Below are 24,826 nucleotides of genomic sequence, written 5' to 3'. Positions count from 1 at the left end.
AGCGTGGCCTGGAGGCTGGCAGTCTGTCCCTGTGACACTGTGCTGTATTGACATGGAATTAGCTTGAAAAATATACATGAAAAATCCTCTTGCAAGTAAAACCAAGTGTGTTGCCAAGGCTATTTGACCAAAGACTGTTCATAAAATTCCTTTATTTAAAAATCAATATACCTTGTGAAAAACATTCAACCCTGCCATGCCTAAAAACAAAAACTCCAACTACAGAGAGAACCCAGTTTCAGCCCTGAAGAGAGTACACAGTAATTGTGAGACTCATGGCGAGCGATTGCAGACACGAGGGCAAAGCAAGAGAGATGAAGATAGAAGGGAGTGGGTGAGAGGAATAGAAAAGTGTCCAAAGAAAAGGATAATTTGGTATTACCGGGGCTCCGTTCCACCTCCTGCACTGACAGAGACACGGAGACAGACACACTAACAGCCTCTCCTGCCGCGAGGAGCTGGCCTTTTTTCCCTAGTCATGGTTGTTGTGGAAATGTCCACGGTGCTCAGGGTGAGTCTTAATAGTTCAAGCAAAAAGCCCTGCGGTGCTCATTATCCGAGGCCCCGAGGCCCAGGACGCTGCCCGCCGAGGCTCTAAATGCTGTGATGACGAGGTTTAATCACCACAGTCCCCACAGTGATTTGCTTTTTGTTTTGACATTTTAAAGATTTAAAGTGCTCATATTATGCTCATTGTTGTATAAGAATATTACATGGTTTAAGTAAAAAAAAACACTGCATATTTTTGTTGTACTGCGCATTGCTGTGTGTTGAGCTCTTCTCTGTTTTAGCTACAGAGTGAGGCATCTCCCTTCTGTTCAATCTTTGTTGGGAGTTGCATATGCTCAGTAGCTAGGTAAGGACTACTAGCCAGTCAGAAGCAGAGTATGAGGACGTGCCAAGCATTGTGTATTACGAAGAGACACCCGTTCATCACGGCAGTAAAGGCTGGACTCCAATAGAGCTGTTGGGAGCAGTTTGTGAACAGTGTTTTCTGTTGGAGATGGGAAGTCCCTTTGGGGTGGACTTTGGGAATTTGGGAACGTATTACTTGCACAAAAAAGAAATATAATAAAATAAAGGAAAGAGGAGAGCCAAAAAAAGCATAATATGAACACTTTAATACATCATTTTTTTGGAAGACTAACTCAAAATATAAAATAAACTTAACACTGTCCTCCAGTAAATTGAGCAAATAAAGCAGATAAAGAGGGAAAGTTGCCAATTTTCATTTTTTGGGAGCCAGTGGGGTCACTCCTGCAGAAAATTAAGATATAATGCAGGTTTAAGCCACTCTTAGTCCATTGCCTTATGCAGTCTATGTAAAAGAGCAAAAACTATTGACATTTTCCGTATGGCAAACCACTAGCTTGCCAAGCTAACAGAGAAAATTACTGGAGATTTACTGATTAGACCCAGAGAAAAGTACAGCCACATCAAAACCAATCTGCAGGTCTCCAAAGAAGACAAAAAGGGAAAAGGTTCAATTAAAGTCTTTTGAAAGTAGCGGCCTAGCGGTTAGCTGCCTAGCTAATACCCGTCACTATTTCTTATGTATATCCATTCTCTCACATTCTCAACCATACGTATGCAACACAAAGTACCTGACATGGCCAAATTTCTCTAAAGTACATTTCTTTATTTCACCATACATATATATTAAGTAGAAATGATTTGGCAGGCATACAATGAGTGTAAAGGTGAGATGCGGTGAAAGAAAATAAGAACGTCATAATTCACAACAGCTCATTAAGCTTTAACACACTCTTTTCTCTGCACCATCTAGCCTCAGTTAGTTCGTTATTAGGCACATAGTTCTTAGGCAAGCTTCGGATTGAACTAATGTCGATGGCCAGACTAAAGAACACAAAGCCTGGCTTTTAATATAAAAAAACAGTTAGTTGTGTAAATTGATGGACTCTTTGTGGTTTATTTACCATTAATTCAAAATTCAGCTAAAGTTGAAAAACGAAGGCAAAGTGAGAGAAATGTACAGGTGTTACATTTCACATTGGTAACGTGCAGAAGATTTAAATGTGAATAGATCTGATATGGTCTTACACTGTAATGTTGTGCAACAAGTTACATTATTTTTAATTGACAAAAAAAGGAAAGAGTTGTCAGTGTACATGTGTTTACACTGACTGTGTGTAAGAACAGTGTGTACACAAATTTTTCTAAATTTCAAAGTAGATACAATATGGATGAAAACAAGAAGATATAAATAAGAACTGCTTCCTCAGTCTCTCTCCAACAACATCCAGTTTCTTCTCACAGTGAATCAAAAAAGGATGACAAGTGAAGATATAAATAACAAGAGATAGAGACAAAATAGGTATACAAAAATGACCTTTAGTCTTACGCCTGCTCGGTGAAGCGAGGGCGAGGTTCCTGAAGAGTAAGCAAGCCATGGCATAATCTGTTTACAAAGGAAATATTGTCTCTATGCTTGCAATTATCAAAGCTTTGCTCCGAAAATGAGCCAAAATGTGATAGTAGCAACATGTTGGTTTTTTCTAACTTCTAACAAGGGCAGTATGGACATGGCAAAGTAGTGAGTGAGCACATACAGGGCCATTAGGACCGTGGAGTGGTAAATACACTTGATACAAAACAGGCCGATATGGCTGCAGTCTACACATCCATTCATGTGTGGTATTGGAAAAAGTTGCCTTATTCACAAGGCGGACATCATCTTCTGTCAGTATAACCACAATAAAAAAATATCTAACATTTTGAGTTCAAAAAATACATCTGTACTTATTTTTGTAGGGAGAGTTTTCCTTCATTCGTTCCATGCTCTTTGATAAAAACACAAAGCGGGTTTGAATGCTCCATCAAGTCACACTCGGGTCTTATTTGGTGATAAGCGAGAGGCAGCGCAGGGGTCTGTCACTCACAGTCCTCCCCGGCGGTGGCGGCCTCCAAAGCAGCGAGAGCCTCGGCCACCATGGAGTCCGTAACGCTGTGCACCTCCTCCTCGTCATCGCTCTTCATCACCGAGATCCCGCTCTCGATGGTGGATACATCCAGACTCTTTGGCAGTGTGGGCTCATCCCTGGTGTCCGCCGAGGAAAGGCTGGTGGTGCTGGTGTGGACGTCCACCGACAGGGCGCTACAATCGTCCCCCGTGTCGCACGGGGGCTCCGGTGTCCCTCCCACGCCCTCGTCTGTCTCATCTGCTGACAGGCTTTCTCTGCCAATCACACACTCGATGACGGAGCTGTCCCACTCATTTGTCATTGCTCTGCATCCCCGCTGGCCATGGCTCCTCTGGTCCTCGTACTCGTCTTGTATGTTGGGGTAAATGGGCACCTGGATCGGGCCTTTTTCCTGACTGACCCATCTCGGTCCCAATGCCTCTGGCTGGATGATGTACAGGCCTCCGTCTGCAGGTGGTGTGCTCCCCTGCCGGAGCAGCTCCTTTGCGGGGGCCGCGTGCTTGACGTAGTTGACGTGGTTGTTGTCCACCTCTAGTTTTAGTGTGCTCTCGTTGGACTTGCTGTAACCCAGGTTGTTGAAGCCCTGCTTCTGCTGGTTGAGGCCGGGGAGCAGGTCGCTGCCGGGACGGCGTTGGGGCTGGTAGAGCGAGTTGGCTGCAGAGTCGGTCTTCCTTGCATCCACCGCCACCGAGGGGTCATAGATGTAGCTGTGAGGGAGACAGACGGAACGGGTGTTACAGAGAAAGGAAGGGTCAGCGTTACATTTGACTTGCCCATTTGATTTCCTGGAGTGTCTATTTGTCTGACTGAGCTCCAGGAGTCAGATGTTCCCGCGGCGATCGATGAAAACACTCTCACGTACACTGACGGAAACAAGGATACCTCATTGTGCAGTCAATACACCTTCTAAATGGCAGTGTCTTCGCTTGATGTTTACACTGCATCATGCCGTGGCTGTGCTAATGTTTGCACTGCCCGTGTGAATGTCAGATATATTATGCAGACAGTTATTGAAGGAGCAGAGAAAAGATGACAGGGAGGTGTCACAGGCCTCGGACTGTAATCTTCTCCAAATGCTTGGTATTTTTGTGCATGATCAACCGCTCCCAATCTTCTATTAATCTTCTGATCTAGCTAACAATGGAAAATAAACAAGCATATTTTTCAATTAAAGGAGACTATCTCATTCAGCCTAATAACAATAACCCTAGTTTTTAGTATGGTAGAGGCTAACGATCACTAGGTCAGTGGTTACCAAACTGGGGACCAAAATTCCATCCTATAATACTGAGTTCGATCCTTAGGCTCATAAAATTTCACCTTGATTTAATGTGCACTATAAAATGAGCTGTTTCCTGCTGTGACAAGACACTAATCAGCATACATTATAAGTGTATGGTTTTCTGGTGATAGTGACTATAGAAAGAAATGGGCAGCTGGTTATGTGCCGAGTCTCAATAAGAACAAAAAAAACAAACAATAAATGATAGTAAACACAAATAAATTAACATTTAGTTTTTTCAAAAAATAATGAGCCCTAGTTATGCCAAAGAGTTCAGCTCATTGAAATGAGTGACAAAAGTTGAATGCTAAGGGGCCATTTCCACTCTCTTCACTTCCCTTTCCATTCTCAATCACATAAATAATAAGCAGCACTGATACATAATTTAACATCACTGTGATGTTTGAAGTCTTTTGAATCCCTGCTCACTCTTCTGCTGAGTCTTCTATTGTGTAAATTACCGACCGCCATATTCTCTTTCCAAGAGATCCGTCGATGTCCCAATTCCTCGTAGGATGGTTGAGGTCGATGAAGGTCTGAGACTAATTAATGCTCATTTAAGCTCCATACCTTTTACATAGTTCCTTGTAGGCTGTAAGGACAGCCTGATACCTCCTTCTGTAGGATTTTCTTACAAGGGCATATAAACACAGGATGACACGTACACACACACACCTCGACAGGTATTAGGAGTGTTGGCAGGTGGGCTTTATTGTGTGGGCAGTGTAACCGGCTGTCAGACATCGCCTGCCGCGAGAGCCTCATGTTTCGTCCTTTTATTTGTTTTTCCTCTGAGCCTCGCAACCCCAATAGAGTTCACTCCATCTCACACCTCGCCAGGTGCCTCGACACAAACCTCCTCTGTGTCTCTCTTTCAGCATTGTTGTTATGTATTTGCAGCTCACAAATCTACTATCCCTTTGCACTCGACTTCTCCTGGGTATGAGCGCTCTCCTTAAAGTTTATTGCATCTACTGTCTCAATCGCTACCTCCTCCTTCTGTCTTAACTTGTCCTCTTCACTCTTTTCTGTGCTCGCTGAGTTTTTCCTCTTACCCCCCTTTTGGATTTTACTTCCCACTTATCAGTATTCATGTTCTTAAGAAGTCTTGAGATTTAAAACTTTCAGATATATGTTTTTTATTATAAATCCCCTCCTGGTAAGCAGACACACAATAACCTCCCCCGCCTACACATTTGTATAGTCACAAGCTAACATGCTCACCCTTTGACTTAAGCACCTCTCTCTCTCTTTCACCCTACATCCTTTAGTCTGTCTCTCCTCACAGTGGAAAGCTGAGAAAATGAATGTCTTCCATTTATTTTGCTCCTGGGCAGCGCCGCCGGTGTGCCAAGGTGAAATCTGAGGCTTGCTTTCAGAAAAGACGCACGCACGCACACACTTAAAAAATGTTGCTGCAATTTTGCCTTTTTCGTTTTTATGATGGAGACAAAACAGACAGTAAAGAAATGTCAAATTTTGGGGTATATTGAATAAAAATATACCAATTTTATGTCTATGTAAGAAACGTGTGAGTGTCTGTGTTTATTGGACCTAATTCAAATTTCTCCAAGCTTAAAATGTCATACAGACAGAGACAAAGGAGGCGCTTCCAGTGTTAGGCTTGCATTGGAAAAGAGTATTTTTATTCTTATACAGTAAGTAAATTGATTCTGAGGAATTCCTGTTTTCCGCTCTATCTGGCTTTTGGCAGCGTGTGACAAAGTAGGTTTGCTCACCACTTGTCCCATACAGGTCGTTAACTATAGTAATTAGACACACAGTCATACGTTAGTTTCAGTAGTATTAAATTAAACTACAATTGTTTGTTCCTTTGTTCAGTTCCACCATGCAGGACAATCATTAGGGGAGGGGCCGGCCTAAGCATTTCCTATTTTATAGGAATAGGGTGGTCATGGATGACAACACTGGACCAAACCAAGTAGAGGGTTGTCTTTCTTTATAGGAATGTTTATTTTGGTTGTTTTCGGTTATTAAACAAAAATGTGTGAATAACCCTGACCTGTTTTGAAGTCAGTGGGAGAGGAGTGAAACCCACCATGTCTGAGTCTGCCTTCCTACACCCTTAGCCACTCTGGCCAGGCTACATCACATGGCATTTTGTTTATGTTAAAGAGTTTATTAAGGAAGCACCTCTACCATGGAAGGTGCTATTTGCATATATTTTAAATGTGATGCTGCACCAGATAAGATGCCGTTGACTGCGTCATGTTAAGTCAAATGGTGTTTATGTTACAGGAGAAGATTCCTTTGAGCTAATATGATTAGCCACGCCTTCCGTGTGTAAGGAAAATACCAACTCACGTCTTGTGCTACACACATTTAAGATGATTATATTGGTTTAAATGTAATGCAGGGTGCAGTGGTACCGATGGATTTTATGCCGACAACACCATTAAACCTGTGGTGAACCGCCTTATCGCTAGCACACAGCCTGTCCTCTTAAGTGAATGGACATTTCCACCCTAAGTGGCAAAGCTAAAAAGTGTAAAGTAACTCTGAATGTTTTATTTCTAATCAAGTTAAAGTGGAATAATTATAAGAATAAATTGTATTGTAATTTTGTAGTACATTCTGCTTTTGTTAAAAATGCTCAATATTACAATGGGACTTGCTTGAAAAGGAACTTCATTAGTTGGGGGACAGGCTCTTTGCCCTGCTTTCAAGTGTTGCCTAGCAGCTCAAGGTATACACTCACCTAAAGGATTATTAGGAACACCTGTTCAATTTCTCATTAATGCAATGATCTAATCAACCAATCAACCTTCAATGCATTTAGGGGTGTGGTCCTGGTCAAGACAATCTCCTGAACTCCAAACTGAATGTCAGAATGGGAAAGAAAGGTGATTTAAGCAATTTTTGTTGGTGCCAGACGGGCCAGTCTAAGTATTTCACAATCTGCTCAGTTACAGGGATTTTCACGCACAACCATTTCTAGGGTTTACAAAGAATGGTGTGAAAAGGGAAAAACATACAGTATGCGGCAGTCCTGTGGGCGAAAATACCTTGTTGATGCTAGAAGTCAGAGGAGAATGGGCCGACTAATTCAAGCTGATAGAAGAGCAACTTTAACTGAAATGACCACTCGTTACAACCGAGGTATGCAGCAAAGCATTTGTGAAGCCACAACACTCACAACCTTGAGGCGGATGGGCTAGAACAGCAGAAGACCCCACCGGGTACCACTTATCTCCACTACAAATAGGAAAAAGAGGCTAAGATTTGCATGAGCTTACCAAAATGGGACAGTTGAAGACTGGGTAAATGTTGCCTGGTCTGATGAGTCTCGATTTCTGTTGAGACATTCAGATGGTAGAGTCAGAATTTGGCGTAAACAGAATGAGAACATGGATCCATCAGGCCTTGTTACCACTGTGCAGGCTGGTGGTGGTGTAATGGTGTGGGGGATGTTTTCTTGGCACAATTTAGGCCCCTTAGTGCCAATTGGGCACGGTTTAAATGCCACGGCCTACCTGAGCATTGTTTCTGACCATGTCCATCCCTTTATGGCCAAAATGTACCCATCCTCTGATGGCTACTTCCAGCAGGATAATGCACCCTGTCACAAAGCTCCGATCATTTCAAATTGATTTCTTGAACATGACAATGAGTTCACTGTACTAAAATGGCCCCCACAGTCACCAGATCTCAACCCAATAGAGCATCTTTGGGATGTGGTGGAACGGGAGCTTTGTGCCCTGGATGTGCATCCCACAAATCTCCAACTGCAAGATGCTATCCAATCAATATGGGCAACACTTCTAAAGAATGCTTTCAGCACCTTGTTGAATCAATGCCACGTAGAATTAAGGCAGTTCTGAAGGCGAAAGGGAGTCAAACACAGTATTAGTATAGTGTTCCTAATAATCCTATAGGTGAGTGTATCTACTTTTACATCTACATTTTGATGAGTTCAATCCACATGTTTGGTACAAACAAGTTCATTTGAAGCATAATGAACCCTTAAATCTTAATTTCTATTTCAATGAAATATACCTAGTATTTGGAGAAAGCTTAAGTGAACTTCTGATCATGTGCCAGAGTTGTAATTAAGTAGTAGGAAAACATTCAGATTTCCGCACATATGTGCAGTACACCATTTCATTTAACTTTTTTGAACCAGTTTTCAAAATAAAAGAAGCGCAACGTCAGCCTACTGAGGCCGCACTGCTGACCCACTAACCTACAGACACACCCTGCCAAACCCTAAACACCACTAAGTCCAGAAATGTGACCCTCCAGACAATTAGGGAGGTATGTGTGTGTGCCTGCCACAATCATTCACATGTGTGTCTTTGACATGGGAAAGAAAAAAAAGTGGAGGGGGATTACGGCTCTGGTATGCGAATCACAGCGTGCCCTTTCATTAATCTGCAATCAGAATCTCGTTTCCCGGCCCTGTGCTGTCTCCGTGTTCACCTCAAAAAGCACAATGATGCTGAGCCTTGTAGGCGTTTAATGAATAGACAGCCCTGCAGAGAAATACAGTTTCCAAGGGTGATGGCTATTGGCATATTGACTCACAGTTTGCACAAAGAGCCCACGTGAGGCTGAGAGTGCAGACATATTATAAATGGATGAAACAAGACAAGAAATCATTATGTTGGCAAGGAGACATTTAAATTGTCACTGTGGACCTGTAGATAAGTAACTCTACAGTGAGAGGCTGTTCCAGAGAAGGTGGACTGGAACTAGTGGATTGATCAGATAGTTGACAGGCAGAAAAGATTTTTACAGGCTGCAGCCATACTATGAAGAGAAATGCTAACCTCAACATGCTAACATGCTTCCAGCGACAATGATAAACTGCAGACGAGCAGTTATATTTACCATGTTTACCAATTTAGTTTAGCCTGTAAGCATGCTAACATGTAGTACAGCTGAGGCTGATGGAAATGACAGGTTTTGCAGGTGTTTTTGCCATAAAACCAGTTGATGGTACTATAAAGCCAGAGAGGCTGAAATATAGACCACCTCCAATTACATTATAAAAATAAATTCCTTTCTACAAAATCCAAATTTAAACTTTAAACGAAAAAAGGACAGAGGAGTTGTTTCACACAGCAAAGGCCGTATATTATTTGATGTGTGTGGCTGTTGTTTTGGGCGTATTCTAGTAACTGAACCGATAACTGTTAAAAAAAAGAAATTTGTGCAAGTTTTATTTCTTGTCTGGGTCGAGGGTCTAAGAATAGCGGCAATTCAGAAAGTAACTGATGATGATGATTAACTGATTAACAAAAAAGGAAGATTATGAAAGAGTAAGTTTCTAAACAGAAAAGCACATTACTTACTATTTCTTCAGTAGAAAGAAATCAATGACATCTGTAAGGTCTGTGAATTACACAGAATGGCAGGGACAATGTTTTTTAGAAAGTGATGTTGTTGTTGAATCTTTTAGTATACTTTATTTATAGATTTTCTTTCAACATTGTAAATTCCACAGAACAAAAATCCATTCACCTCCACATGTCTTGGGGTAAACAAAAAAAAAAACCTAGGTTGTATATCTCACAGGTTTGACACATACAACCATAACTGGCTAGATACCGATCGAAGAAAAAAAACAGTGATTGTAATATTGTGTCATGTCAACATTCACGAGAAGGATCCCGAAACAAACAAGAAGAGGTAGTAATGACTTACCTTTTTATCATCCTGCAGCATTGGCACCCCATTTGGCCAGCTGTGTGGTAGAGCTGTGGAGGGACATTAACAAAGACATTAAAGTTTAATCACACATTAAACTTTAATCACACAGACACCCTTTGACTAAACAGCGCTGACAAAATCTAAAACCTCCTTAGAATCATGCACATATTGTTTTCAGAAGGTGTCCGATACTGGTATTGATCAGATAGTTCACCACCTCTGACATGTAAGTGGTTTTTAAATGAGGGCTCTCTTGAACATTCCATCTCATCAGTCAAGTTTTGGCTTTGCCCTTGGTTTCGAAGGTGTTTGGACACAAGGATGAAAACTCTGTCTGCCTGTAGAACCGATAAAAATGCTATGGCCATCCATCACTGGTGTGTGTGTGTGTGTGTGTGTGTGTGTGTGAGCCTGTATCTACTGGCAGGATGGGAGTGACCTTTTCTCTCCTGGTGGTGTGTTTCTCTAGGCTTTGGCATTTCATTGCCTGGGTAAATAATTAATCAGTAAGTCTTGAATGGGTTTGTCTGGGAGCGAAGGAGAAAGAGAGCGACAAAGACAGAGGACACTGTGTCTCGTTGTGAAATATTAGAAAGGATGTGTGCCCACAACACCGACCAACCGTTTCTATTCTTAACCTTAACTCTCTGACACGCAGCCATTACCTTTGGTTGAATGTTTGAACAGAATGGGTAAAGTAACATAACTTTTAGCTTAATGTCATTACAAATGATCATAAATAGGGAATAGGGAACTAGATTTCTTTAAAAGGATAAGTCTGGTGTTTTTCTATATATTTAATTTTTACAACAAATTTCACGAACGTAAAAATGTGCTAGTTGGTCTCTTATGACTTTGTCTAAGCCAGCCCATTTATTCCTGTTGAGGATGTCAAATACATATTTAAAAATAAGTCACAACTATGTTGTTTTTCTTTATAAAAGTAGTAAATAATTATTTCAAACACCTGGGCACTATAGTTTTTACCAAAAGTAGCTCAAACAGGAGTAAACACCGCATTAGTTGGGGACTATTTTCAGCGGCGGAATAATACACATTTGGTGCTCTCGTGAGTATTTACGATAGCAGGAAGGTTTTTCAAGGATTTTAAAATGACTACTTCCCGGGAACATAAGGCTGTTTTTGCCACACATCTTTAACAGAACTGTAGATAATAATTATAAAAACATTGCATTTATTCCAATTACTGCTTTCAGGGAAGAAATATCTATTGCTGACGTCATTTTTAGCAGTTTTGTTCATGGTTTGAGGAACAGAAGCAATAAGTTCTTTGACATTGTTTTGTAACTTTAGGGCCATCTTTTGCACTCAATGCTCCATTTTTTAATCTGATTAAGATATATCAGGCTTGGGGCGCTCCAGTAGCTCACCACGTAGAGCACGTACCATTAAGGCATGAGTCCTTACCGCAACTGCCTAAAAAGATAAATCAAGCTTTAGGCCAGTACTTGTTAGTTGGATGAACAAATTTTTGATTTTTCTTAGAAAAAGATGTGTACTATGTACTATATTTCAAGACAAAGTAAGGACAGGCAACAAGAATGTGACAGGCTTTAGCTATGCGGTGGGGCTTCATACATCTTTGTGCAAAGTCCTGGAGGGAACGAGCTAAGAGGTCTAGGTGGGCTCTGCTTGGGGGATTCGTATGGAAAAGGAAAAACGACAAATACACTCTTGATGTTCAGTACTCATCATGGGTTTGACTCTGACCTGCAGCCCTTTGCTGCATGTCATTCCCCTTCTCTCTCCCCTTTCATGTCTTTATCTGTCCTGTGGAATTAAAGACCTAAAATGCCCCAAAAATAATCTTGTAAAATACATGTCATGAGGGTCTGCTGAGGTATGTAATATTACAAGGTGAAATACAACGCTATCAATCCAATGCTGTGAACAGGACCATTATGACCGGGACACTTTTCTTTTTTTTTTTACATGAAAGGCGGTATTCTTTGTGGAAAAAGCAGCAGAGCATGACTTTGCTATCCCAAGGCGTCTAATTATCCCCCCTACTAGAGGTGGGTGTAGTCGCTGAAGATGCAGCGTGGTCTTTGAGTGTCCTCTATTCTCTCTGTCTCCTCCATGGAAACGATCTCTTGTAATTTGAGGTGGATTTGACTGTAACCGAGCTGAAAAAAACCCCACCACAGATTAATCTGCATTTTCACACTGGGACCTCCAACACAGACAAAGCTATTTCTGAAAAAGCCAAGAGGGTGTATCATGACAAGTGTAATTCAGAGCACCAGTGATTCGATTTGCTTCAAACAGAAAACCCTGTTTTCCACACTGTTGCCCTGACAAGCACCCCCACCCAGTGTCCCTTATCTTCCAAGAGGTCATTTTCCAGCTGACAGAAATATCACATAAATGGAGCGTTGTATTACTGCCGGACTAAGTAACTATCAGCTGACTTTTACAAGCAGGCCAATAATCATCTCCAACTCCGATGCTGATTTCTCCCTCCATTGCCACCAGCTTCCTCCTACTCTTGTTGTGTTGCTTCGTGCCTTGTGCATTATGTATATTCCATATCTCAGTGGTACGTTGCTGCTGCTATCGGCTTTCTGTACCCACAGGGGTGTTTTAATGGGCTTGCAGGCTGCTTCGATTTGTTTGGGAAACATCCTTAAGCTCAGAGCTTGCTCTGCCAAGTACAACTGCATCTCTATTTGTCGCAATTAATGGTCCTAAATCCTTTAGACTGAAGTATCTCTGACTTAACTGTCGTGAATTAATTATGAGTATGAATAGGTTTACTTCCTTCCTGGCAACCTGTTTTCATTCAAGATAAAACACTTTGACAGTTCCCGGATTATTACGTGTTGTGACTGGGAGGTAATTAAGAAATAACTTACTGTAAGTTAAATGACTCACTCCACATTTTTCTTTATAAAATGATCAAATATGGTCATTTGAAAGCTATAGACATGCTTCAATTTAAAGGAATTGATTTTTAATTAGAATGTCATTCCTGAACAACTATACACGGTTCAAACTAGACCCTGTAAATGGTGCATGGTGGTCACTTTCTAATTTGTTTCTTTCTAATGTTGCTAGGGAGGCAACAAAATGAGTACAAACAAAATGGTCCACCAGTAGCAAATAATTTATATTTCTCTAATATTAAATCTGCTGGGAAACTATTTTTCTATATACAACACACAAGTATAGGCGTTATGCATTAACTGTTAGTTCCTTTTGGCTGATAACACTAAAACGTGTTTATTATTAACACAGTCGAGATCATTGCAACGATATAACATGTCCAAGAGAAAATGGCACGAGATGATCTTTGCCAGATTATTTACCCCTGCGGTCAATCTCATGACTTTCCCTGTCATGTGTCAAATCATGGGAATAGAATAAGCTTTTGCCAAAGCTGGAAAACACGGTTGTGTTCAATTAAACTGTACATGGCAAATAGTAAACTATGATAGAAGTGTCATCCCCCCCTTCTCTCTCCCATTTCATGTCTTCATCTATCCTGTGGAATTAAAGGCCTAAAATGTCCCAAAAAATAATCCTAACAAAATGAATAAAATAAAGCAGACAAATGTCAAGAGGGCCTGCCTCCAGAATTCAAAGTTTATGTAACTTTTTATAATTTTTGCGTGTTTACTCTGTTGGTATAGCAAGTTTTTACCATGACAGACTGTTCCTACTTACTAAAATGGCTTCAATTAAATGTAAAATTATACAAATTCAATATTTCTTTTATTTCTTTCCACCAGGAATGTGTATTGCATTGTCACATGTAAGGTGCATATGCATGTTGTGGTGTGTTCGGGCTGACTTCTAACATCTAGTGAGGACACACCATTAGGCAGACTGACTGATGGTTGGCTGACTGGCTCGGAAAAAGCTGGTTTGCATCAGCATGGAGCTGGGTTGCAAATTTGCAAGGCAAAAACTGTCTCTGGGAGGCCCGAGTGCTGACAATGTGATTGTAGTGTTACCTGCCTGCAAACCATTGTGCTGTAGGTCAGCAGAAACAGCTCACAGTTAGAGATGACACAGCTCACAACCTCCGAACGGCGCGAGCTCACTACTCGAGTCTCAAGTTATGTCACTCTGCTGATAACTAAGTGACATTGGCATTAAACGTTAAAGACAAGTCTTAAGCACTATCCAAACATGACTAACAGGGCAGGTTGATGTATGTTCTGGCTCCAGTTTGTCTCCTTCAGCTTTGTCACACTGTGTTCACAGAGTAAATAGCTATAGATACACAGTAAGAAGTGGAAAACCCAGTGTGGCGTGTTTTAATATTGATCTTTGGAGTTCCCCGGGGTCCTAAAAGTCATAGCCGAACATCTTTAAGACCCAACCCGGCTGAATGCAACTGGCTCTGAGTTTTGAACCTGAGTACTAGAGCTATGGTCTTGCTTTATTTCTGCATCGGACTCGATTGATTTATAGAGCGCCCACACAACAGTTTCATAAAGCCCAAGATTAAGTCTTTAAATCACTTTCTTGGGCCGATCAACATATCATATTCTAAACATATTCATTGTATTATCATATAAGATACAAAGAAAAGCAACATAATCTCACAACTTAGGGGCCGGAAAAGGGCTATTTTTGACATTCTTGCTTGAAAAATAATAATGCTCAAATAATCCAACTTGTCTCATAAAATGGCGAATGTAAGACACGCCAATTCGTATGTTATTATTGGCGCGTTATCTAGATGCATCCTCACATTTTAGCGTGTTTATCAATACCGGTTGGCCTCCATTGACTTAAATTATATTGTATTAATTTTCCGGATTACGTTTTTGATCCAAAACAACTACATGTGGTTGAATTGGCACTTTTACTGGAGTAAATCTTCCACCACTGCACATTGTATTGTATTATTAAATTGAGCTACAATAAAACGTTAATGCACCTTATACGTAATGAGTAATGACAAAGTTTGTCAAGATTAAGGAAGGCATAAAAATCAAAAAAGATTAAGGAAGGCGGAATATCCCTGTAGATACAGTAATTTAGAGGATTCATGAGAAACTGAGCGCCTTGGAAACCTGTCAGTAATGAGGTTACAGGCTTTACAGTAACCAACAGCAGCTATCACACAACAACATTTAAATGACCAATCATGTTCTTCCCCTGATGACTTTCCAAAATCATAATGAGATCAAGGATTCTATCTGTGCATCAAATGACTGTAATTCATTCAGCTATTGGCCATTGTTGGCCGGCAATAATAGTGCTTCATCTGCGCCCTGTGCCATTCATTAATATATTGCTCCTGTTTTCTATGATAGGAAAGATTGGAGGACGATTACTGAAGGGGAGAGATATTTTCGCACTGGCAGCTTGGCTGAGCTCCCTTTTTTTCCCCTTTCTGAGTTTTCTCCAGGGGAATTGAAACATTTCATCTTGTAGAAACGGGTGCAATAAAAGTGGAATTGCTGTAGAGTGTCCCCTAAAAGTGGACTGTAAAAAAATCCAAAAGATACCCTCGGAACTGGCAATCAGTGCCGTTTTGGAACAATTGCTGCAGGTGGAAAATTTCATCTGGAAAGGCTTAAAAGAGTCCAGTTGAAATAGTTGTTTGAAAACAGGAGTTATTGTGTGGGGGAGAAGTGGTTGGTTAGGCTGAGCTAGCTGGCTGTAGCTTCTTATTGAAAAAACAGACATAAGAGTGGTATCAATAGTGTCATCTTACACTTTGCGATGAAGTAATAGGCGTTTTGATGTCAAACACATTGCTTCCTGGAAGACTGCACGCGTAAACAAAAGGATCCAAGCATTGCATTTTGGTAAGAAGCACTGAATGTAAACATAACTTTTTTGGGTTACCAAGAAAACACAGGGCATCTTTAACATGCAAAACTACACATAAATAGGTCTTTAAAAATGTATAGATTTGATCTCTGGCCTCTTATACCACCTGGAAACACAAACAAACCCTCCTCAAGGTAGTTCTCCTTCAGTGTCCCATATCTGATAGTAGTTGTTTTTGTTGTACCCTTAGACAAGTGAAATCTTTCCACAACCCTTTCTGTGTAAGTGTGGGTTTGAGTTGCTGGTCTAAACACTGCCCTCCATGAAACCACATACAGGTAGTCAAGGCTAAGAGACAAAAACAGAGAGCTTGAAACTCGCTAATAGATCACAAAAATCCATCTTCTCTTATCTACTGACGGTAAATGAATGCACATTCCGAGAGTTGTTGCCTGAGGTGTTGATATGAGTATTTCTCTAGAGACACTTGGTGAACTTTTCAACAAAAGGAGACAAGTCTTTCACAGACTGCTGTCACTACATAGCTCGGTCACCTGAAAGATCTGTTCTGCTTATGTAAGCTGTGTGTAACATTATAAAGTCATAATGTATAGCTTGACAAGTACTTGGTCAGACTGTGTGTGAGTGAAGGGACAGTGAGAAGGGAGATTATGTTCATGTGGGTGACAAGGGAGAGGTGAGGTGACGAAAAGTAGGCCAACTGGTCTGACTGTTGTATTTGTTTATTGTTCTTTATATTCTTCTTCATCTACGGTGTATTTGTCACATCTGTAGCGCTTGGTTTTGTTAAAAGATGTTTGGTACCGATACCAATCCCGGGAATTTGATGCCGGTTCCTAAACAATACTGTTGTCAATACCAATTTTATAATACAAGAATAAATTGCAACCATAGGCATTAAGGCACACAAATTATTTAGCCCCTTCTACGTGAACCGTCTCTGTGTAACATAGTTTTTCGACATGTAACGTTAGACAGACAATCAGCAGCATTATTGAATCTTGGTAGAGGCATGCTGAATGTTTATTGGATCACTGACACTGATGAGATTTTCTCCTTAGGTATTGAAATTGGGTATTGAATGACGAGGCATTTTCCGATACCCAATACTTCAGAGGCACTTCAGTTGGTGCCTAAAAAGTATTACATTTGGTACCCAGCCGCAGACATCTGCAAAGACAACGCAGCAGGAATTTTCTTTGCTGCAGTGGATGTGCATGTCTGTTATGATAAAAGGGAAACTGCGGGTCAAGTTTGAACCAATATTTAGTAAATTAATAATTATTACTTATTTTTATAAATTTAAATGTTATAAATTTAACACATTTTTATTCTCCATTCTTTAGTTCAAGTGTTGTCTAGTTATTCGATAGGTAGAAAATTAATCTGCAATTATTTAAATTTTTAATAAAATGATTTAAGGTTATTTATCAGGCAAATGTGCCAAATAGAAACTGATTTCTAGCTTCTCAAATGAGAGAATTTCACTTTTCTATTTGGTATATCACTGTGAAATGAATGTCATTAGGTTTTGGACTGTTGGTAGGACAAAACAAGCCATTAAAGACATATATTCCAGCTCATGAAAGTTGTAACCGGACACTTTTTGTTGACATTTTATAGACAAAATGATTAGTTCATTGATTGAGAAATAAATCTGCAGATTAATCATTAATGAATATTTATTAGTTGCATCTCCATCAACCACTGTGGCCTAAGTTATTTTATAAGCAAAAACAGTATTGTAAGGATTATTCTGGCACGTTTTCTCACAAAGCTACTCTTGTTAGCGGTGGACACTAATACAATATAGCAGCACTTTTTAACGTCAAAAGGATAAAGGCTTCTAAACCGAATAGTTTTGGCAGTAACTTGACCCAAAACTGGGGAGAAATGACCAACATTGCCCGCAAAGGTTACAGCAATCTGGCGTTAGCATACAGTTTACGTTACTGTTATTAGCAGCGGACGCCAATATTATAGACCAGCACTTTCTACCGTCAAAAATAAAGGCTTTTAAACCAAATACTACATAACCGTAAATGTTTCAGGATTAATGTGACTCGGAATTGGGGAGAATTTAACAACACTGGCAGCCAAGATTTTATCTTTTACTGCAGTTAGCGTGCAACTACAAGGGACAATGAGTGCAAAAAACACTCCAGTAGTTCCTGCCCGGTTCAGATGACCAACCCCATGTGCCATAGAAGGCCGGTTAAGTGTTATGTGACATGGAGCAGAGAGTAAAAAAAAAAATCTTTGAAACTGGAGCGTTCAGAACAGTTGTAAATTTGAACAATTTAACTCTCAGGGATTTCTCACTTTTATGTGTGTTGGTCTCTAGAGCTGGCAAAATGCGGGTGACCTACAACAAGCAGTGTACCTGAACAAATAGACAGCAATAATAAAAAATAGAAATGTAAAAAAAAATGTTTTTTCTATGTACGGCGGGTGACCCACAACAAGCAATGTACCTGAACGCATCCTGTGTAGACATAGATACAAGACTGAGGACAGCAGCCTTATACCGGTTGCAACAGTGTTGCATGCTTTATCGTGGACACATGCAGCCACTTTCCTGGAACTGCTCCATGCGACTGACAAAAATCTGCAGCTTCTGAGCGTACAGTATGTCCAAGCGTGTTTTCACCGGATCCACCTTAAAGGTTGTCAGTCAGCTGTGTGTCTGCCGGGCATACTATGTTTGTAGGACGGCCAACCTAACCCTCAGGTCCTCATCGATAGAGACATTTTTCACTTAGCTGGCTGTTGGAGCACTGTTCAGCTGTCGGCCATTAGAGCCACGAAATTAGCTAGAAAGTAACATTTTGGAGTAGTGAGTCAAAACTTTATTGAGATGTTAAAGAACAGAAACCACCTACCATCAGTGATCAGTATCGGATCAGCCAGTTCTAAACACTTTAAATCCGTAATCAATTTCTTCCCTTAAAGATGTGATTGTGCCATCTGTATGGATAATTATCTTTATGAAATGCTGAAAACTTTTCAGAATGGCTAATCCACTGGTACTACTTCCACCAACAAGATATATCGATATTTAAAATGCACACAGTTGGTTAATCAGATCTGCGTTTTCTGATACTGATTTACAAATAATATAGTTCTTTATTTAATACCAACGTGCGGCCTTGTTTTTGTGATATATCTGTCTCTTTTCCGGGTGCTAAATTAAAGATGACCTAGATTAATTCGATTCTATCAACCTGCAACTGGCTTTAATCTCATACAAGTGCTCATGAAAATAAAGTAAAAAAGATAAAGGAAAAAAAGCAATTTAACCGGATTTCCTCGTAGTAATCAGTGACTGGTGTGACCCTCTGCATTTCTCTGCTGAAAGAGAGCTGCAGGATTTGATAAGGCGGTCGATTTAGGTCTCTCATCAGGTCTGAGGCTTTTAAAATCCAGCTGAAAAGTCAATACACGATTTCAAAGTCTGTGTAATGACAAAAAAATTGGTGCTGTCACACCCACTGCTTTATCCAGCTTTAAATAATCTGCATATACAGTAAATGAGATAACCTTCCACACCTGATAACGCTTCCCGTAAAAGAACTCGAGCTAGTCATCCCAGTGACGATGTCGTGTAACTTTTTCAATTGTGGCTTAAAGAAACACTCGTAAATATCTGTTATCCAACAGAAGGAAAGAAAAAATCAATTCAATATGAGACTTAACGAGCTGACCTAGAGCTGTCTGATTTGAATAAGCCTGTTGTAATAAGGCAAGTGTATCCGTGATGAGTTGTCATGGTGACCAATTTATATAAAGTCAGTCTGCGTTATGGATCGATCCACAGCATTACATTTTGAACACCAGGTTTGAACTTTATGGAACTGCTGGTGTTCTCTTCGAACTACTCAATGTACGTTTATGGAGGTCAATTAATTGACATGATATTGATCAGCTGGTCCAATAAGAAGTGCCAAAATACCTTCTCTAATTTCAGATTATATCATGAAGCCAAGTGTGAGTGTGTGTGTGTTTCGTGTAATACGATGCGTCCAACATCCTTTTCAGATAGCTTTGGGCAGCAGTCGGATGAAAACAAGTCCTGTCTCCTCTCTGTTACCCAGCAGCCTCTTTATTACCCAACAACGATTCTAATCATTACAAAGGCCAACAAAGTTAAATGTAATACGTATATATCTGATTTTAGATGGATTGAAAACAACGCAACCCATACAATAGCACTGAGCTTTGTTTTAATGTTCACATCCTGTTACGTATTGAGTCGTCCTACAACAGCAGCCCTGGTGCAAAGCAAACTAGACCATGGGCAAATATTATTTGCATACACTTTTAATGGCTTGTTTTGTCTAATAGGCTGCAACATGGGTGGAGTATGTTAGTACAGGTTATAGGGGTTGAAAAAATCGATACAGCATAGAATCGTGATATTTTCAGTGGAAATACTGTATCGCTACACAGGCGCCAAGTATCGATCTTTTATTATATACTGTATGTGATGCTCAGTTTGTCTGCTCGACACTCCCATCTTGCAGCAAAAAACTTAAAGTGATATGAACAGATACATTTATCTTTTTAGATAAAACAGATGTTGACAAAGTTTCCTTTTGGGGACATCATTTGAAACTGGGGAAAAATGAGAAGTTGGAAAAAGGTTATAAATGGCAATATATTGCAATATGTTTAAAATCGCAACAATATTGTATCGTGATGATGTCGGATCGGGAGGCGTCTGGTGATTACCACCGCTACTACAGACAAGACAAAACTTAGCAACTTGGGAAAGTCGTTGTCAGGATGTTAAAAAAAACCAACATGCCTGGAGCTAAAACACAAGTCAGACAACCATCAAAGGCCTTTAAGAGACACTTGATGTATGCTAGCTGCTCGTTCCCAGCTGTTTACATCATGTTTAAGGGTGATAAACGCCAGACAGGACAGGTTTTGGCTCAGGCATAAAGTTTGTATGCTGCCTGAAGCGACCCTGAGTTTAGTGGGGGTGTGTGTGTGTGGGTGTGTGTGTGTGTGTCAGATGTGCAAACAAAGCCCCAAGGCTGTGTACATGAGTTCTGGTGAACTTATTGAGACCACTCCTCCTCCACCTCTCCACTCCATCCAAACAAAGAACGAATGTCCCCAATAACAGGCCTCCATTCACTCATTAACTTCACCTGCCTGCATGTGCAGTGTGTGCAGGGTATAATGGAAACTTTCAGCTTCAGTACGTCACATTTAAAGCACTGTGTGTGACAAACAAAGAGGCGCAGTGTCTAGTTTTGTTTTTACACAGATGCCCATTTACATTCAAACAATCACTCTATGAATTGGTTAGGTGTTTGTTTGAGTCACTTTATAAGCAAAAATGGCAAACATCTGCTGGTTCCAGCTTTATGAATGCGAAGAGTCGGTTTTAGATTGCCGTTAGTGTTAATATTTACATTTAATATAATTGGGTTTCTGTAATGTTAGTCGTACGAAAGGTGGCTCTGGGAAATTATAACGGGTATTTTTCAGACCCTTTTGGAGGCAAAACAATGAATTAGCGGATTGATAAAATGAAACTTTTTGATAAAGAACTAAATCAATAATGAAAAAACAAAACAAAAAAACTTTACCAAGATTTTAAAATGTACACATGGTGGGTATTTTACAGGGTGATTTCAGTGATTGTTTATTTATAAATTTCACTATCTGTAGGCTGAGAAAAACTTCTAAAAAGTCTGTATTTCTCCACCAGAATTGTACTTCAGATAAGGAGTAAAGGGTTTGGAAACAACATAGACCTGTATGCAGGGAAATAAACAAAGTATTGTACACTTAAATTACTATTTAAAATATGAAAAGATACCTTTTTTCCTATGTACAGCCATGCATATACCTACGGTTCATACATTACCTGTAGCCTACACACATATGTATCATTTGTTTAAAGCCTATGTCATTGTGCGCAACAGGTGTAAACGCACGTCTCCATAAACTACCTTTCATTAAAACATTAGCTTAAACGATCTAATACACTTCATCCTTATTTACTGTGGCACTATTTTAACATTAAAAATTACTCATAACTATTTAAATTAACGTAGTAGCACGATGCCATTGAAGTGTATCTTTGTTATTTAAAGCGTGCACGCGCCATATGGCTGACATCACCAGCTACTCAACGTTCACCTGTTGCTGTGAATAGCCGTCGAAGCTGTGCCCACAGCGGTTTAATAACGCATCAACAACACTTTGCACACTCTTCAAAGTTAATTTAGAGTATTATTTTTCATGGAAGAGAGCCATAAACACTAGCAAATGTTGTTTCAACTTACCTGTTAAGGCTGCTATAAGCGAAGGTGTGGCACTTTGCCCTAAGGTATCAAAAGTGCACGGTTAACTTCAGTTCTCATTTAAGTTTTCTCTCTTCCGGTCCATTTTTGAGTAGAAATTAGAAGTACAGGTGAAAAGGTAGTGGCTCCATTGAACAGCTTCAGCTGGATATGCCTTCCTTCCTTTAGTTGGACTTGTTGTGGGGAAGAGTGTCTCCCCCCTCCTCTCCTCCCCCTCGGTGACCACAGTCCCATGTCTCCTGTTTGAACAGCCGTCTGATGGTTGGTTAGCCTGGGAAACGAGTTAAATACTGTCAAGTAGCACATAGTTAACTGAAACTGTTTCCTGTCACGACTGTCAAAATAAAACACATGAAACCCGGCAAAAACTACATTATTTACAATATTTATGATGGTGAAATCTAACTATAACTAAAAATAAGTAATTTCACTTCAGTACTTTACTTGAATACAATTTGGAGGTATTTTTTTACTTGAGTTTTTTCCATTTTACACTATACATGCTTTTACTCCACTACATTTTTAGTGGCAAATATTGTACTTTTTCATAAGTTTGATAACTTTAGCTTCTAGTTACTTTGCAGATTTGGATAAATAATAATAAATAATTATTTATTATTATAGAATACTGTAAAATACCCAGTTTTCAGTTGAAATACACCCCAACTTTACCTGCTGCAATATCAAAGTAGTGCACACACTAATGCATTGCTAATAAATGCAATAATATATAAATTATTTTCAAATGTTACTTTTGGTACTCTAAGTATAGTTTGATGTTTATACTTGCAGTTTTACATATATAACATTTTGAATGCAGGATGTTTACCTGTAACAGAGTATTTAAACACTGTGGTATTGCTAGTTTATGCTTCACTAAAAGACTTAAATATTTCTTCCACCACTGCTAAGTTGTTATCATAAACTAAAATTGATGGAGAGCTTTACAAGGAGCAAATGGTTGAATAAGTAAAACACAACAAACAAAAGACAATTAACAATGTTTTGAATATCTCAATCAAGATTTAAGGTGGTCAGGATGTTATCCTCACTAAACGTGTGCCTTTATCTTCAAAGAATAGATTTTACATTTTGAAACAGACATAATTCTTGGAATGTGGAAGGTCCCATGCACAAGTCAAGTCAAACTTTAGTTGAACTTTTCACAAATCCTGTCCACACTTGTAAAGCCATAACTTGAATAGAGGGGTTGCTTCACATGCAGAAATTCCAAATAAAGAATGTTAGAAACCACTTTGTAAACGATGCAGTATTAATAATGAAAGTTAGTAATTAAAATTAGGTTCGGTAACAAGCAGCACGCCTAAATTGATTTTTAGTGATACTGGTGGATGTCTGCCTAATAACCATTAACATCTGGAGTCAACATTTCTACCACATTAATTCACAGTACACATTAGGATGATATTGAATGAGGCTTTAGTATATTTAACTTCCTGTCTTGATGTGGCATACTGTTTCCAGCTTAACTCAGCTTGACCTGACCGGCCTCTTCACAGTTGATCGTGTGGCTTGGCTGCGATTATGGTGGAATCACCCCTTAACACTTAGACCTACTTGGCTTAAACCCAGAAAAGGGAAAAAAAATACAGTAAGTCCCTGACTGAGAGTCTGATTCAACATTGAAACAATATACAAATCCGTTTTTATAATAAATAGGGGAATATTTTGGCAAATGAAGAAAACAACTCTGCGATATTGCAATGTCATGCAGCATGTGCACTTTTAAAATGTTTTCAGGAATTATCCATCAAAACTGTTCTTGAACAATGTATTTTTTGTGTCCCTTTTGCTGTGTCGTGTAATAGACAATGACTTCCCTGAGAATGACCCACAACTGAAAAAACATTGAGTGTTTGTAGATGCAGAGACAACACCGTGGTCGCAGTTTATGGCCTTGTTTTACTCTGGGTTGTGCTTATACTGGATGTATAGTGGAAATTAGATCATTTATTTAATAAAAAACAAGTGGAATTCTTCTTTTACTGCAAACTAATCTAAACAACTCTGACTCCAATAGGTGTGAGAATGTGTCTGTGTGTCACCTTGTCTTTCTGCATAAAAACTTGACCACAGACACAGGCTTTTGGAAGGAGGAACTACACAGAATATCATTGAAAAACACTGGAGGTGTTTTCCTGACAGGATGGCAGCTAACATTTTGGCGGAGATACAAAACATGACAACAATGTGACACATCAAATGCTAAATAGATCCCCTCTTGGCATTTTCAAAGACACGGCCAGTGGTGCTGCACGAATAGCCTACAGTTCTCACTCCGCTGCTTTCTCCTTATTTACTTTTTTTTTATGCAAAAGACCTCCTGTGGACCAAAAGGAAAGTTGTGGGAGTTTCTAAATGTTTTAAACATGAATAAATAGTTTAATAGGCTTTGTTGCAAAAAGTGAAATAAGAAAATACCACTCTTTTGCATATGTGTCTGTTCAATTTGAACAGCCAGGAGACTGTTAGCTTAGCATTAAGACGGTCAAAGGAAACATAAAACCCTTCTGTATAACCACAACTTGTTGCTTTTACACTTCCATATTTTTTGCAAAGGTTGAACAAAGAGATATGACATGTTAGTTAGTAAGCTTTGAAAGTAAGGGAAGATTTGAAACCTTTGGACAGAGCCAAACTAGTTTCCCCCTGCTTCCAGTTGTTATGCTAGGCTAAGCTAACCATCTCCTCACTCCAACCTCACTCTTGGAAAGAAAGTGAAGAAGAATTATTGAATTTTATATATAGTAAAATTTCCATTTGTTTGAAAACTCTACGGAGGTTCTTGTCTATATTTGCTGAAAAGTTGA

At 39.7% G+C, this 24,826-nt stretch overlaps 1 protein-coding gene across 2 annotated transcripts; it reads right to left on the bottom strand.

Annotated features, from left to right (window-relative positions):
• Positions 1-1,618: 1,618 nt before the first annotated feature.
• Positions 1,619-22,180, bottom strand: zgc:194930 (uncharacterized protein LOC557813 homolog). 2 transcript variants are annotated; one of them, XM_034856863.1, is made up of 3 exons: positions 21,978-22,180; positions 9,892-9,944; positions 1,619-3,649 (listed from the first exon to the last, which is right to left on the bottom strand). In XM_034856863.1, exons 2-3 carry the CDS (start codon positions 9,921-9,923, stop codon positions 2,893-2,895), a joined length of 789 nt encoding a protein of 262 aa, XP_034712754.1. In that variant the 5' UTR covers positions 9,924-9,944; positions 21,978-22,180; the 3' UTR covers positions 1,619-2,892. The 2 variants fall into 2 exon arrangements, with proteins under 2 accessions (XP_034712754.1, XP_034712755.1); XM_034856864.1 differs by having other exon boundaries at positions 9,892-9,948; positions 21,988-22,073.
• Between the last annotated feature and the right edge of the window lie 2,646 nt (positions 22,181-24,826).

Source organism: Etheostoma cragini, chromosome 19, assembly GCF_013103735.1.
Source record: "Etheostoma cragini isolate CJK2018 chromosome 19, CSU_Ecrag_1.0, whole genome shotgun sequence".
NCBI lineage: Eukaryota > Metazoa > Chordata > Actinopteri > Perciformes > Percidae > Etheostoma > Etheostoma cragini.
The sequence above is the reverse complement of the archived record's forward strand: the minus strand, read 5'-3'. Positions and strand labels throughout refer to the sequence as shown.